We start from the raw sequence: 17753 nt of genomic DNA on the forward strand, positions 1-17753 counted from the left end.
ATGGAAGGACTTGCCATTGCAGGCATGGAGCTGTTGGTTCACATGAGCCCCTATGTACCTTTGCCAAGAGGAGGAGCTGGGTTTATTTATTTAATAATGGTTCCTGATTTTCCCAGGCTCCAAGGAGCAGATCAATTAGCAATGCTGATCTATTCCATGGTCCTTTCTAGTCCAAATATATACACTGCCATTCTTCTAGTTTGAGAGCTGTGACTATTTCATAGTTTATGACCCAAGCCAGGCCTCTTTATCCCTGAGTTCTACGTAACACCTGCTTCAAGCACCTCTCAGATGCCTACAAAGTTCTGCGCCAAACCTTTCACTTCACCATTCCTCTCTCTGCCAGCAAGGATGCCTGGCTTTTGTACACAGCAGGTTCCTAGAGAGCAGCAATCCTACTCTCTCACCTGACAGGTATAAAACCCCAGGGGCCCCAGAGGGTACCTCATTGGTGACCTTTGCTCAAGGCCACTCAGTAACACCAAGTCCCACTCCATCTGCTACAGGACCTTGATTTAAGTCTCCTCATGTCTATGGTTCACTTATAGGCTGACCCTACTCATGGTGGCCCCAGTAAGTCAAGGGTTCTCTTTCAGATCTCCTTGGGGAAGTGCTTCTTTTAGGACTCAGACTTTCTGCTCAGAACAAATTCACTGGAAATTTGGTTGTTTTGTTATCGATAGCACAAAGTAGTGCGAAAACACAATCAGCCCTACTATAGGGTGAAGAGAAGTAAGAGGGAGGAGAAAATGAAGAAGAGATTTATAAATGACCCAAATGATCCTGCCCTGATTATAGAAATTATAGCTGCTCAGTGATCTGCTTGTCTATCTATTCTACTCAGACTGTATTCTGAAAATTGGAAGCATCATTTTCTGTAACCAAGGAGATTCCTTTCTTTGGAGATTGCTCTCTACATAATCTTAGCTAAGATGGTAAAACCATGTGGGTACCAGAGGAGAAAGTAATGACCATGTGCTCTGTCAGGGTTAGGACATTCTGGGATGGGGAAGGAACCTCAGTACCTTAATACATCAAGACTCCTGGGAATAGCTCCTAAGACCCCTCCCTACCTGCCAACCACCAGGAGCGAGAGCCTCATCTCACCTACATTGCCTTTCACTCTGCTGGTTTTAGCTTCAAAATCACTTCCTCCAGGAGGCCTCCCCAGCCCCTTCGATTAGCTTAGTTGTCCCCACTGCATGTTCAGGCGGCATTTTGACATCCCCTACCATTTAAGGCTCATCACACTTCATCATGATTACTATGTCACATCAGTATCTCTGGCCATGCTCTGCACTCAGTGAGAGAAAGAAGACCATGTCCATATTGTTCACCACCCTTGGAGAGCTGTATAAGTGAGTACTCTATATACCTCTGTCCACTTCTATACTCACCTCCCTGCCCCAGTTTAATTAAAGAAACCACCTACACCCGGCCAGTGTGGCTCAGTGGATTGAGCATCGTCCCATGGGCTGAGAGAAAGCAACTGACGGCTTTCCTTGATAAGTGGAAATGGCTTCGTTTCCAAGAAGTGAAAAACCAAAGTGACCAGTAGAAATGAGAAGTTAACACTGACACATTTTCCCCCAAAGTTTGAATTAAAAAAAAAAAATCTATGTATGGAAGTGCTACAACCTAGAGTTTATTGTGACATAATCAATTACAAATGTAAACTCATAAACTGTGAACCTCTCCCAGAAAGCTGGGAAGGCACTGTCCTGCCGTACAGAGCGCACCGCCTAGGGTGTGTAGGAACTTGGATGACAGCGGTGGATTGAGCACCAGCTGCTCTATTGCCTAACAGACTTCAGAGCACAGTCCTCTAGCTCTGAGAATTTTCTCTTCGGAACTTGTTAGGAGGGGAAGTTTCAGAAGCCTTGCAAAATCAACAAAACTTTCTCTGAAATGACTAGGGCTATCGTGGGCACTTAAAGACGTGAGGAAATGACCCTCCTCTCCTCTTAGTGTGTGCACAGACCTTGGTTGTCTAAGGCATTTTGCTTCTCAAAATTCATAATTCCCCTAAAGAGGTGGGCAGGGCTGGCAATATCAGCCAGAAAAGTTTGACTATCCAAAAGTTGGGTGTAATATACATATTATTTCTGCTCTGTAAAAATACTTTGGGCCAGCCCTGGCCAGTTTGGCTCAGCGGTTAGAGCGTCGGCCTGCGGTCCAGGGAGACCCGGGTTCAGTTCCCACTAAGGGCATGTAACTTGGTTGCAGTTTGTCCCCGGCCCTGGTTGGGTTGTGCGGGTGGCAACCACTCAATGTGTCCCTTTCACATGGATGTTTCTCTTTCTCTCTCTCTCTTTCTCTCTCTCTCTCTTTCTCTCTCTCTCCCTCCCTCGCTCCCTCCCACTTTATCTGAACAAAATATGGAAAAATGTCCTCGAGTGAGGATAAAAAAAAAAAAGAAGAAAAATACTTTGGGCCAGATGGACCCCTTCAGACCTGGTGCATGAAGCTTGAATTTGTGTGAAAGTGCTGGATACAGTGTTTCTTAAATGTCAATTTCCAGCCTTCCTCCCTAGTAGAGGCACAGCTGTAAGAGCTTCTTGTGAAATGACAATACAGGTAAGGCAGTCAGGTTCTCAGGATGCTGCCACCCTATCCCAATGCCAACTGGCCACCAAGGAAGCTGGAATAGACTGACTCAGAACCACAGGCAAAGTTGCTAAGATTGAAGCATGGGTAGCATCAACCTGAACAACTGGCTGTCTATTGAATACACACACTACAGACAATGACCTTAGTAGAGTCGGATGAAGAAAGGTTTCCCAAAAAGTCCACTCAGAGATGTCTGTGGAGACCTGAATGTGGAGACCTGAATGGAACCCTCTGGATGCCAGATAGGGGAGAGCTTGCCCTCCACGTGAAGCTAGGTTCCAGCCTTGGAAACCAGATATTTTTTCAAACTTCTGGAAGGGCCCTACTTGGCTGCCAGGCCAACCCGAATATACAAGCCTCTTAGGAACAAGAAAGCAGGCAGTCAGAATAGTGGCTGGTCTAGTCTTAGTAACACTTGATCCTTATTACTTCCCAAATATTTGCCAGTTTAATAACTTGCTCACTCCCGTCTCCTTGCATGTAGTTGGCCAGAGTAAATCCCACCAGTGAAAAAGAGCTTATACACATCTGCTTTGAAGACAAGAACTTGGATTTCCCAGGGCCTCAGTTACCCTATTTGTAAAACAGGGAAGTTGGACTACATGATGGTCTCCAAAGAGACTATGAGTCTCCTCCACTTCTTCTTTTTTATTTTTATCCTCACCCGAGGACATTTTTCCATTTTTTGTTCAGGTAGAGTGGGAGGGAGAGAGAGGAACAGAGAGAGAGAGAGAAACATTGACGTGAAAAGGACACATCGAGTGGCCGCCACCCACACGACCAACCAGGGCCGGGGACAAACTGCAACCGAGGTACATGCCCTTAGCGGGAACTGAACCCGGGTCTCTCGGGACCGCAGGTGGATGCTCTAACCACTTAGCAAACCGGCCAGGGAAAGTCTCCTCCACTTCTTAGCCTCCCCTTACTGCCTTGTCCAGGAGGAGCAATGTGGTCCAGAAGCCCGCCAGCTTGGACATGCTATACTCTACTGAGGAAAAAGGGTTCCCTTTTCCAGTCAGAGTTTAAATAGTAGCAGCAGATATGAAAAGAAGAGGAAAGCAGGCTGGACTTCTGAATCTGGCAAAATTTTTAAAAAAGAACTGACCTGGGGGATAAGTGGGTACAGAATCGTGAGTCTCCATATGGTGGCCAGTAAATAATCTCATTGGTTAAAAGAGGAACGTGGTTGCATGAGGTTGGGAGCCAAGCCAAGGAGTTTACTGGCCAAGCAAACCCGGAGTATTCTGCCATCAGAAAGGCAACATCTTAACATGTATGCAAACCTTTTTCCGTTGTAGCTTTTGCTTTTCCCTGAATTCTTCTATCTTCCTGGCCTCTTCTCTTAGGGTCTGTGCAAGCTGAATGTGACATTGTGCCACATTGTCTACTTCTGCAAAAAGAATTTTAAAAAACAATAAACAAGATATACATATGTCTGAAATCAAATATACAAAACTGTACACAGTTTTAAATTATATACAAAATACTGGAGTAAGTGGCTAAATTAACTGACTGCACTTGGTCATCAACATTTATTTAGCCCATCCATGTGCCCAGCATTGCCCTAGCCACCAAGACCAAGGGTAGCAGGTCTTTAGCTTATCCTCCTACAACTATTACTAACCTACTGTGTGTACAGGGCCAGGGAGAAGCTTGTTGGCTTACATGCTAACAGACATTACTAAATCCACTACGATTCCAAATTTGATACTTATTTCTCAGTGTGTGAACCCTAAAAGGATTCTAACATCTCATGTGCCTAAGCACTTTTAAGAAAGTCATACACCAATTTTGGCTATCAAGAGTTATCTCTGAAGAGAAAGATTATTGTTGATTTCCCCCCTTAGTATCTAAAACCTTTGCAATGAGCATGGCTTACCTCTATAATAAAAAATCTAAAGTTTTCATCTTGTTCAATAAAAACAAATTTAAGCATGTAAGCTAGAAAGACTAACAGATCTGATCTAAAAACATTTTAAATGTGTGTGTGTCAAGATAACTTGAACAAGGTTAGAAGATACATGACAAACGAGAAAAATGTTTGCAATTTATATAACAAAAAGTAAATAACTATATTAAAAGTTTTCACAAATCAAAAGATATATATATTCCACTATAAAAAGTTGGTTAAAGAACATAAAATGTAAAAAAAAAAAAAAAAAAAAAAATCACCTCAATGGCCTATAAACATTTGAAAATATATTCAGCCTTAACACAAAAATGCAAAAATTTAAAACATAAAACCAGCCCTGGCTGGTATGGCTTAGTGGGTGGGAGCAGCAAACTGTGCACCAAAGGTTTGCGGGTTTAATCCCCAGTTGGGGCACGTGTGGGAGACAACCAATTGATATTTCTCTCTCACATCGATGTTTCTCTCTCACATCGATGTTTCTCTTCCTCCCTCTCCCTTCCTCTCTCCCTAAAATCAATAAAAACATATCCTTGAGTAAAGGATTTAAAAAACAATTATATAAATAATTCTATTATATATAGATATAATAGAAACAGATGATTTTTTACCTTTCAGGGTGGCAAAAATTTTAAGCATAAAAATGTGTGGTATTGGTGAATGTGGGGAAGAACAGCACTGTTGGTGGGGGAAAATCAATACAACCTTTCTAGAAGAAATTTTACATATTGTAGGATCAAAAAAAAAATCAATGTAGAAGAATGAGTCAGATCCATATGAACTGAAATGGAAAGGTGTCTATGCTTTACTGTTAACTAAAAAAACTACATTATAGAGAAATATGCATAGTATAATCTCATGTATGCCTGTACATATGTGTGTGTAATTAGAGAGAGAGACTAAGAGTTGTAAATGCACGGAAAAAGCCCGGAAAGACAGAGCTCAAATTGCTAGCATGATTAAAAATTTATATTTTTCATTTAAAAAGCAATTTTAAAAACATGTGCCACTCCATAGATTCTGACGCACTGCCATGGTATGATCCTATTTATTTATATGAATAAATACAAACATAACTGTGTGTTGCATAAAAAGTTGGAGGCATATTCACCAATAACTGCATAGCACTAAGAACTGAAAACTTGGGTGTTTACTATCTTCTTCACAGTTAGTTGTCTCATTTGAATTTTCATATAAATAGATATTTTCAATAAGAAAATGAAGCTACTTGTTAGGAGAAAGAAAACAAGTAAAATAACAACAAATACATATGCTTCGGAGACCCAGCCTACGCTGAAGTCCCCTTGGGCTACACCACGGGTTGGCCTTATGGTGCGTGTAAGAAATATGAAGATACTGTGTATAACTTGAGAAATGTATTCATTGGTGAGTTAAAGAGGGAAGAGGACACCTTCTATGGAAAAGTTAAGATGAGTATTTGTTTGCCTTACCTTTACAAAGCTCTAGAACCATCAACTGGCTACAGAAACACTTTAAGCACATGTACATACTTAAGCATGTGATAAAATCCTTAGTTTGGAAGCACCAAATACTCTGAAGAACAGAAAGCCTTAAAAGAAGTTTCTGAGTAACAGCCCTGGGGAATATTAGAACTGGATGGGACCCCTTGAAGACCAAAGTGCCAGGGCCTCAACCCGGACTTCAAGTGTGAGAACCACTACTCTAAGGAAGTCAAACGTACAACCTGATACGTAAGTGTGGAGGGTTCTCCAGCTCACTTCAACTCTGCAGAGCTATTTCTCACCTTAGGAGTTGCTTTCATTTTTTTTTTTTTTTTCACCCAGTAAGAGATTGCTGTTCAAATGAAAAACCACCTTTGATGACAGACAGATTTTGTCCAGGACAGCAAATACATTTTTAAAGAATCACTTACGCTGCTTGAAGACTTCAAGGGCCCGCTTCAGGGTGCTAAAAAAAAACAAGTACATATCTCATTTCAAGTTCTGGAAATTGGCAGTACAATCTCATTGTAATGCTATTGCATGCTCCTCTTGGCCCACAACTTAGAGCATATAGACTCATCTTTGCCCCCGAACTTGAGAAGACAGCAAAAAGATTTAGACTTCTTCAGTCCAGTTTCCTCTTTCTTACACTCTCAGTCCCAGGCACAAAGATCACAAATCCTTCTCTGTCCGCCTGGGCAGAGCAAGACGCCAAAATTCCTTATGCTTAATTTCCCCCAAAGATAATATAGCAGTTATGGTCCCTTTTTTATAAGAATATGAGTCATTCTTTAAAGTATATAATTAGAAATATGTGCCCTGGCTGGTTGGCTCAGTTGGTTGAGCACAGTCCTATGCACCAAAAGGTCTCCAGTTCAATTCCTGGTCAGGAACACATGCCCAGGTTTCGGGCTCGATCCCCAGTAGGACGCTTGTAGGAGACAACCAATTGATGTTTCTCTCTCTCTCTCCCTCCCTCTCTAAATAAATAAATAAATAAATTAGAAATATGGCTATAAGCCAAAAAAGGGAGGGTTCAAACTTGGGCTTCTGATCACCCCCTTTTCCATCCATCAATCAATCATCACATACTTATTGAGCATAAACTATGGGTCAGGCATTGTGTTGGATGTTGGTGATTCAATGGTACAAGACAGATCTTAGAGTCTAATGGAAGAGACAGACATGAAACACATTGTATTGGTGTTTTACTGCTGAATAACAATCTACTACGATTGTAGCAGCTTAAAACAATGTTCATTTATCTAAGTTTCTGTGGGGATGGCCATGACACATACCTTCTTTCAGTCTCCCCCTTCCACTCTCTTACAGCCTGTGGCTCCTCCTCCCTTATACACCCACTTGACCATAGTTTAAGTTCTTCCCCATCCTTCCTTAAGAAAACCTCCCTCTTCCCTGGCCTGTTTGGCTCAGTGGTTAGAACATTGGCCTGCAGACCTATGAGTCGCAGGTTCAATTCCCGTCAAGGGCACGTACCTAGGTTACGGTACATCCCCGGCCCTGGTCGGGGTAGTGCGGGAGGTAACCAGTTGATGCGTCCCTCTCACATCAATGTTTCTCTCTCTCCCTCTCTCTCCGTCCCTCCCACTCTATCTGAGGATAAATAGGGAAAAAAATGTCCTTGGGTGAAGATTGAAAAAAAAGAAAACCTCCCTCTGAGGTGACTTGGCCCTGGGAATTTTCTTGCTCATTGCTACCTCCATGGAAGCAGATCTCCCTTGCTCCAGCCACTGAAGTGGAAACGGGACTTTGTGAATTCACGGTCCCCTAGCCACAGCAGCATCGGATCACAGCTAATTTTCTATCTGTGTATATGTATGCAGCAGGGTCAGCTATTTTGTAAAGTAAAAACCTTTGTATTTTCCAGCTGGCCCCTTCTTTTAGCTACCTCCCCTTTTCCGCTCTGTTTATCTATCCCAAAACAAAGGACTCTTATTTCTCCTGCCTTTTCTCACACAAACATTTCCAGTTATTATGAACACACCCAGCAGAAAAACATGACTGCACATTCTCCATACACATTTCCCGTCTTATGATACAATTTTTCAAGGAACACAGTTCCCTAGAAAAGTGACCATGTGTAAGCAAATGCACCAATAGTCCAGAAGGATGAATGAATGAGCGTCACTGAGAGTGGACTTACTGCTGGGATTAGTGGGAAGCGAAGATGGATATAGCAGCAGATGCAAATGCAAGTCTTGCCTCATCGAGAGTCATGTGGTTGAAATCCAGCCTTACAGATAGTCTGTTCAGGGTCTGAAATGTTTCTCCCATTCTGAGTGACTGACTAAAGGGCCACTCAAAGAGCTGCCCCTGTCTCCCTTTACTTTGTCATTAGTCTTATTGCTATTTCCTGTGTTCGGGACATAATGACAGTGGGGGGATGGAATCTAAACTTTGCGCGTGGCGGCCTGGCAATGTCATCTCTTTGTCTTCCTGGTGTTCTTCATTACCGTGTAAACAGGACCCTTTTAATAAGCACGTTGGCTTTAAACCTGGACAAGACCCATCACAGGCCAGAGTCCCTCAGTGTGGCCGATGAGGCGACAAATCTTACCTGGCCCATGAATAAGCAAAGTCACTCACTCTCACGTAGGGCACCTTCCTAAAGAGCATCCTCGAGGTTACAGAAACATAAGTCACCTAAATGGCCTTTCACTTCAACCTTGGCAACACAGCCCCAGGTCTCACATGCTGTTGGGTGTCGCTCTCCGAGGCGCGTACTCTTAGAAGGAAAACTGTTGTCACAGAACAGAAGAGAACAGTGCCAGAGTCTCTCTAGGAATTTACTCAGTTACCAGTCAGCTGGGTAGGAATATAAGAAACACTACTTGGATCAGACTCATTCTGCTAAATATCTTTTCCAAGAAGCACTATGTGAGAGAAGGTGGCTATTACCCATGACATCACCGCAAAGAGTTTTGGATATTTTCCCAAACAGCTTATTTATTTTATAAATAAATGTGGGGTGCTTTTGGGGGGTCAGCTGACCTACTAATCTCCCCTGAAGTGATCTAAATCCTGCTGGAAGGACAGTGCAACTTGTCTAAGTCTATGCAGTTTTGACCTGTGAACATGTAAATGTTTTTTTTTATCATCCTCACCCGAGGACATTTTTCCATTCTTTGTTCAGATAGAGTGGGAGGGAGAGAGAGGAACAGAGAGAGAGAGAAACATCGATGTGAAAGGGACACATCGGGTGGTCACCACCCACACAACCAAACAGGGCCGGGGACAAACTGCAACCGAGGTACGTGCCCTTAGCGGGAACCGAACCCGGGTCTCTCCGGACCGCAGGTCGATGCTCTAACCGCTGAGCCAAACCGGCCAGGGCTGTAAATGTTTTACATATTCACAAAATAAAACTAAATCAAACAGGGGAAAAAAGAATCCTTAAAATGTAAAACAAACTGAAACAAACTTAACTAATAAAAAATTGGTTACATAATCACACAGAGAAAATAAATATTTTAAGTGACCGTAGGACACAGTGTTTATAGTGAAACATAGCCTAAAATCAAAAGGAAATGTTAAACTTTATTCATAAGTTTTATGAGTGGTAGTAGCAATATTGATATTATTTTGGAAATATTTGATACATATTGTCATATAAAGCAAATAATTCTGCTAGAACCAAGATTTTCTGTTTAAGAAGAAATAAATGTGAAATTAAGGAAGCTAAGTAAAACCCTGTGAAATGAATTTAGAACTGGAACTATCAATGTAAACTCATGCTTTTAAAATCTGTCCCCTAAAAGGACCTAGAAGCAGGAACATCTCTGTCACAATGACCAATGCTAGAGCATAGAGATTCATCTCACTAAAAGGAACTAAGTATATTTTGAGAAATCATTGATTCCAGGTTTAAATTTAAAGCCATAAAATGATATTAAGAAAATATGACAAGCCCTGGCCAGTTTGGCTCAGCCGTTAGAGTGTCGGCCTGTGGTCCAGAGAGAACCGGGTTCGGTTCCCACTAAGGGCATGTACCTCGGTTGCAGTTTGTCCCCAGCCCTGGGTGGGTCGTGTAGGTGGCAGCCACTTGATGTGTCCCTTTCACACTGATGTTTCTCTCTCTCTTTCCCTCCCGCTCTGTCTGAATAAAAAATGGGAAAATGTCCTCGGGTGAGGATAAAAAAAAGAAAATATGGCAAATGTGGATAATTAGAAATCTAAGTGATGGATTTCTTATGTTTGTCTTTTTTACTTTTCAGTGTGTTTTTATTTTTATATTTTATTTTAATGTTTTAATTGATTTTTTAGAAAGAGAGGAAGTGAGAGAGAAACATTGATGTGAGAGAGAAACATCAATCAGTTGCCTCCCACACACACCCTGATGGGGATCAAACCCTCAACCTGGGTTTGTGCCTGTATAGGGAATCAAACCAGCCACCTTTTGGTGCATGGGATGAGGCTCAACCAACTGAGCCACACCCACCAGAGCTCACTATGTTTTAAAATTTTTCATTTACAACATCAAAAATAAGATATAATCATTAAGTTAAAAAACAAATTCTCCTTATATAAATGTCCTATGTCTGTGGGTAGCTAGATTTTAGGCTATGTAATTATTAATATTTCAACTATCTCCCGTTTTCTTTTCATCCTTTTCATTAATCTAGTACTTTGAAGTCTGGGAATGCATGTGTGCATGCATGCATGTGTGCGTGTATTTTAGAAGCAAGAGAAGAGGAAGGACAAGACCTAGTCGGCCCCCATCCTCGGAGAGGACACCGACCTCTGTGCAGCTGTCCGTAGCACAGCCCACGCAGCGTGCAGCTCAGTATGCAATGTGATTAGGTCTGCAGAGCCTGCAAGGTTCTGTCTTAAGTATTTCTCCTGACACCACCTCCCCTAACTTCCTTGGTTTGGAGAAGGACTCTAGAAATTTCCATATGTGTAGGACCAGCCACAAATTTTATGAGGTCCACTGCAAAATGAAAATGTGGGACCCCTTGTTTATAAATTATTAAGAATTTCAAAATGATGACAGCAAAGAGCATTTAGCCAATTATGAAGCCTTTCAAAGTCCAGGTTCCTGGATAACTGCCTATGAAGAATAAATAATTGCAGTACAGACATCTCACCTTGGTGGTGAGAACTATAAATGGCGCAAAAATAGTCTCTTGTAGCTATCACAAACTATGTATGTGTATATAGGTGTGTGTATAAGCCTCTATATTAAATTTCTAGTATACAAAAGTATATATAATGTAATCCCACCCATGAAAAAGTATACATAAAAAAGGACCTCAAGGAAAACTTAGACAATATTAATAATGGGTTGTAGCTTCAAAGTTCATTTCAAGTTTCTATTTTTCCATATTTTTCACAACTGAAAATTTAAAAAAAAATTGTTTTCATCCAAGATACTTCACCCCCCTGGCCAGCTCTGTCTGCTGAAGTGATAGGGCTCCTGGCGGTACAGGCCAACCTGGAAATCAAAAAGAATTGTGGCACCTACTTGATCTCAGATTGTCCACATGGTTTCTTCCTAGAGAGGCTGAGTAGATCCTTGCCATATTTCTCTTCAATTGATGCCCTAAGGGGAATAGAAGAGAGGGTTATAAGTTAGGGCTGACTTTTATTTATTTATTTATTTATTTATTTATTTTTTATCCTCACCCGAGGACATTTTTTGATATTTTGTTCAGATAGAGTGGGAGGGAGAGAGAGAGAGAGAAACATTGACGTGAAAGGGACACATCGAGTGGTCGCCACCCACATGACCCAACCAGGGCCGGGGACAAACTGCAACTGAGGTACATGCCCTTAGCGGGAACCGAACCCAGGTCTCTCCAGACCAAAGGTCGACGCTCTAACCACTGAGCAAAACCGGCCAGGGCTAGGGCTGACTTTTAGTTAAGATAATGGCCCTCCCCTTGCAGGCAACACTGCACCTTTCAGAGTAGCTCAGCTATAACACCATTCTCTCATATGCAAAACTCCCTCTGTGTAACAGGGAAGAATTGTAAAAAGACCAGTGATCTTTATCTCTAAGATAGTCTTCTCCAGCTAGAAGTCCTTAGCATGGCCCTCTACCAGCACTGGCTACTACATTACAGATTGAAATGTGAAAACTATGATCCGAGGATCTATCTATATATATACTTGGGGGGTTTTAGTGGAGTAAGAAATCTTTCCATCAAATGCCCTCCTGAGACGCACCCCTCCTCCTCTCATCTCTAATAGTACCCCTTCGCCATTCTGTAGCGTTCCTTATTTACAGTCAATTCAAATACACAACTAATTATACTAAAGAGGGACTTTCAGAATATAAACTCTGTAGTCAGCATGTCTCACAAAAACAGCTGATCATTATTTGGTGTGGCGTAAGTCTGTTAAAGCACTGGAAGTGTCCCCTTCTTTCCCCTTCTCCCTCTCCCCATTGCCCTTGGTCACCATCTCCATGCTGTGTCCAAGATTCCCAGTGATGCCTGAAACCGCAGAGTACCAAACCCTATGTATACTGCTTTTCTTTTTCTATACACACACACTTTTTCACTTAAAGGAAGCACTTGACGGCTCCTCTGTGGCATTTCTGAATTGCCAGCAGCACTACTCTTGTGCTTTGGGGCCATTATTAAGTAAAGTAAGGGTTTCCTGAACACAAGCACTGTGATACTATGAGAGTCAATCTGCAGCCAAGATAGCTACTAAGCAACTAACAGGTAGGGAGTGTATACTGTGTGGATATGCTGGACAAAAGGATGATTCACATCGTAGGCAGGACAGAGCAGACAGTGTGAGATTTCATCCCTCTACTGAGAACAGCATGCAATTTAAAACATATACATTGTTTTACTGAAGAAAGCAAAACTGCAGATAAGGGGGAACTACCGCATCTATATAAAAATTTACAATTCTCTACAAAGAACATTTAATACTTTCACATCTATAAAGATGTTAAGGCCATTTTCATTAAAAAATAGTATATATGTGAATTTTTAAAATATGCACATATTTTATCCTTTCAGAATTCTAGCCATTAGGAATTGTCAATAATCTTTTGTAGTTTCCAGGAAGAGAAATTAAATTGCTTTCTTTAACATTAAGGCACCAACAATCTGAACACACCGCAGGCAGCATCTGATCCCCATGGAGAGTCCTAGAACCTGGTAAGAAATGAATTCCAGCAAGAACAATGGTGTGCTCTTTGGAGAAAGAAGAAACTTTATGGAGGTGAAATGACAGCCTCGTCTTCATTATTGCAGCAGAACAACCATGAGATTGAAAGGATATACCCCCAGCAAATGGGAAGCAATGGAGTTCAGGGGCCTGTAGCCAATGAAGGAATCACTAGCACTTTGCAAAATCACCCTGAGCCAGGCCGGTGTGGCTCAGTGGTTGAGTGTCGACCCATGCACCAAGAGGTCACAGGTTCGATTCCCGGTCAGGGCACATGCCCAGGTTGTGGGCCCAATCCCAATGGGGAGCATGCAGGAGGTGGCCAATCGATGTTCTCTCTCATCGATGTTTCTATCTCTCTTTTACTTTCCCTTCCTCTCTCACTAAAACTAATAAAGAAAAAAAATTGTTTTTAAACTACCCTGAAACAGGTACACCTTTACCTAGGTCACCCTCCTACCATCTACCCAAATTTCCCCTGTCATCTGTTCATCAATTTGTCATTTATTAAACACCTACTACGTTCCAGGCGTCCTATTAGGAGAACACAGAGATGACTAAAGTATGAGACCTGCCTGGAAGAGCTTGTAATCTGGCAGGGGGAGAGGTAGAAACCAATACTTTACTTTACTACCATGTAATGAGGTCCATAAGGAAAATATGTAAAACAGTAGAGGAAACAGAGGGGGAAATAATACTCCTCTAAGCACTTAGCTGCTTATACTTTCTTCATAAAACCCTCCTTGAAAACTCCGGTTCATTTTTATCCCTCCCCTATTCAATTCCTAGACAAGGAAAAATCCCCAGTTGGGAGCGTGTAGGAGGCAGCTGATTGATGTTTCTCTCTCTCTAAAATAAAAATAAAAAATTTTTTTTTGAAAAAGGAAAAGAACCATGGGATATACAGGAGCTCATGGGGAGAGCAGAGTCCCAAGGCACTGGGTCTGGGAATCCCCAGCCCATCGGTGTAGCTGCTAACCTACAAGTGGTGCAGAATTCCATACAGACAGGGGATCCACAAACACGCTTTCCTCCTCCCTACTCAGGATTGTGCTGTAATACACAATTAAGAGCACTGACCTGACCACCAAGTTTCTGGAAAAACCCTTTCAGAAAATACACCCAGCCATCTTAGGAGACCATTAAGTCAAGTGGAAGAACCATTAGACGTGGGGTTACCAGAAGTCCTGGGTTCACTACTTACTGCTTTTGTAATCTTGGACAAGTCATTTAAGCCCCTATAGAACCTCAGATTTCTCATCTATAAAATGGTGTATATCCTACCTACCTTCTGGGATTAATATAATGATATTAGTCATGGGCACCATTTACCCACCACTTACTGTGTCTCAGGTACTATACTAGGCATACTGAAGTGGTTAACAGCACAGATTCCAAGGGCCAACATTCCAGGTTTGAAACCAGATCTATCGTTTATTACACATCTAACCTTAGGCAAGTTACGTAACCTCTCTGAACCTCAGTGTGTTCCCCTGTAAAATAAGGATGATAAAACTTGCCACACAGGGTTATTATGAAAATTAAATAACCTAATATATGCAAAATACCTGGTAGCTGGCTTGTATCTAGTACATCTTCAATAAATGGCAGCTATTAATATAATCTCATTTAGTCACCCCAACTCTCTGCAGTATGATTATCCTCAATTTTCTATATCTTATTTCCTACTCATATTAGGAACTCAGTATATAATGTCTGGCCCCACCAGGGGCTGTAGGGGGCAGCAAGTTGGTGGGTTTGGGCTACCAGTGATAAGTTCATTTTAATTGGTAACAATGGAAGACCTCAGACTGGAGTGCTGTGTAGAATGTTTCCTTTAGAAAAAAAAGAAGAAGAAAATTTAACCTGGATTTTGAAGGATGGGGAGAATTTACTCAAGCACAGAGGACAAAGGAGGATTTTCAAGGTAGGAAATAATGCAGTAAAGACGTAGAGGCAGAGACGTCCAACGCACCCTCAATAATAAACCTGCCTGGCTGGAACAGAGAGAGTGGTGTGATGAGTGAGATGTATGAAACAAAAAGAAAAGGTAGATAGAGAAGGTCTCTGTTTGAGGAACAAGCCCATCCTCCCAGACAGTCACCTGCCCTTCTGCCAAGAGTTGATGAGTCATAAACATAGGGTCTGGAGCTGTTCTGGATTCTGTCGCTCTCTAGGTTTCCATGGTACATTACTTACTAACTTCATTTAAAAAGTTACATGTTCATGCAAAGAGGGTGGAAATAATGATACCTCCTGTAGTTGATGTGTGTCAAAGGAGAATATTTCAAAGAGATGTATAAACCTCAATGTTACAGTAACAGAGATACTGAGACCTTTCTCCCAGCCCAGCACAGAGCAAATATTCCACATGTGGTTGTTATTATGGAGCTACTGAGACCTTGGTGTGGTTCTCATCATCTATGTTATCATTATGCCTTTCCAGCTGGTTGGAAGAGTAAACTAGGCGAATTTACAGTGTACTGATGGATTGTTTGTTACTCAGTTTTGTTAATTGCTGTGTTATAATAAGTCATCCATGACTTACTGGGGACAGATCACCTACAGAGCACGGGTATCAGCTCCAGGAATCAACCATACAGATGCAAGTGAGGCAGCATTCCTGCTTACTCCGGAGCAGCATCTGACACTACACCTTGCATTTAGGTGACTGTTCTGTCTGTCCTCATATGAGTGTAAATGGGTTGACTGCAATCCATCTGGGTATAACCAAGGCTGAGCTGCCAGAAATTCCAGAGAAGTCCATAGCAGGACTTTGCCACTTTGGTGGAAGGGGTGGGGGTGGGGGGGGTCTCAAAACTTGGATATGGGACATGCTTAGACACATATCACAAAATTTTTATAAACAGCCCTGGCAGGTCTGGCTCAGCAGTTAGAGCGTCAGCCAGAGAGTCCTCGGTTCAGTTCCTGCTAAGGGCATGTACCTTGGTTGCAGTTTGTCCCCGGCCCCGGGTGGCAGCCACTCAATGTGTCTCTCTCACATCAATGTTTCTCTCTCTCTTTTCCTCCCTCTCTCCCTCCTGCTCTATCTGAAAATAAATGAAAAAAGAAAATGTCCTCAGGTGAGGATAAAAAAAAATTTTTATAAATGTATGTGTATCACACTTGATGAACTCAATAAATAATATACATTACAAACTGTCCCTGTGTTTGTATGTGTTTTTGCCTCTGGTCCACACGAATATGCCAGGGTTCTACATAAAATTTACAGCATCTCAGTAAAATAATACTCAAGACCCAAGGAGGATGTTTCAGCAACATCAGACTCTGGCCCAGACTCAGTAGACCAAGTCCCAGGTCCCATAAGCACCCCACACCTACCAGAGCAAGAGGAAAGGCTGGACCCCCAAAACCTGAAGAGTACTGCACTTCCTCACATAAGTTATCCATCAACAGGATATAGTAAGGGAACACATGCTCTCTCCTCGGTGATAGCAGCCTCCTTCTGGAAAGCGTATCACCAGGAAAGGAAGCCCAAAGACCTGACAGGCCACTAGCTCAGAGCTGCAAGTCCCCACACTCAGGCACACATACATATCTGACACTCTGACCTGAGGCCAGCAGATTCTTCCTTCAAATCAGAGCAATGGGACTGGTTTCTTTTGCTACGAAACTCTTGGAGAAAAATGGCCATATACTAGAAATGCAGTATGAATACTTAACCACTTTTAATTTGCATATATTTATCCCTCTTTCCCACATAGTTTTGTAAAACATTTTCAAAGTGAGATCTTAGCTCTGGCCGGTTCGGCTCAGCAGTTAGAGGGTCTGCCCGCAGTCCAGAGAGACCCAGGCATGTACCTTGGTTGCAGTTTGTCCCCAGCCCGGCTTGGGGTTGTGCGGGAGGCAGCCACTCGATGTGTCCCTTTCACGTCGATGTTTCTCTCTCTCACTTCCTCTCTCCCTCCCACTCTATCTGAACAAAAATAGAAAAATGTCCTCGGGTGACGATTAAAAATAAATAAATAAAAGTGAGATCTTAGCTTTGGGGTTCTATTTGGACTTGTGTTTTTCAAACTGTGGGTCATGACCCATTAGGGAACCATAAATCAATACATTGGGTTACGGTCAGCATGAAATTCTATTTAATTTCCTCAATTAAATAGAATTGAATAAAATCATAGGGTAGTAATGTTTTCTTAAACTTATTTCTTACTAAGGTTTATGTTTTTTAAAATGTGGACACCACTTATCTACACCACCACCCCATTATGTCAGGGGACAACTGGATGGTGCAGCCTGGGCAGCAGAAGCTTCAGCCATTAGCCAACACCTCTTTCGTGGATCTGTCGCAAAGCTATTTATTCTCAGGAGAAAAATGTATAAAAGCCCTAACTGGAGGAAGAACACAAAAGCAAGGGATGTTCTGCAGTCTCTATCTCCTGCATAGCCATGGGACTCTTGATTCCTTGCTACTTTGTCAGCACTGCTGAAGAAAGGAGGAAGCCCATCTCTCTTGACTATCAAGAGAAAGGAAGGCTGTAACTTGGTGTCACACCGTTAACCAGCTTGGGTAGAAGAGGGAGGCTGGTCCCTCAAAGGAGGAGGCTCAGTGACCAGCTCCATGGAGCCTGCCAGAGGACAGAGCTTGCTCTGTCCAC

At 42.2% G+C, this 17753-nt stretch overlaps 1 protein-coding gene across 1 annotated transcript in view; it reads right to left on the reverse strand.

The window, feature by feature from the left end:
* Nucleotides 1-17753, reverse strand: part of PSTPIP2 (proline-serine-threonine phosphatase interacting protein 2) — a 78597-nt gene that overhangs the window by 18472 nt on the left and 42372 nt on the right. The window contains exons 3-5 of the mRNA XM_036244341.1: nucleotides 11468-11545; nucleotides 6414-6448; nucleotides 3894-4000 (exon numbers count right to left, since the gene is read on the reverse strand). Coding sequence (XP_036100234.1) covers nucleotides 3894-4000; nucleotides 6414-6448; nucleotides 11468-11545 — 220 coding nt within the window. The remainder of the gene's footprint in view (nucleotides 1-3893; nucleotides 4001-6413; nucleotides 6449-11467; nucleotides 11546-17753) is intronic.

Source organism: Molossus molossus, unplaced genomic scaffold (assembly GCF_014108415.1).
Source record: "Molossus molossus isolate mMolMol1 unplaced genomic scaffold, mMolMol1.p scaffold_m16_p_6, whole genome shotgun sequence".
In the NCBI taxonomy this organism is placed as follows: domain Eukaryota; kingdom Metazoa; phylum Chordata; class Mammalia; order Chiroptera; family Molossidae; genus Molossus; species Molossus molossus.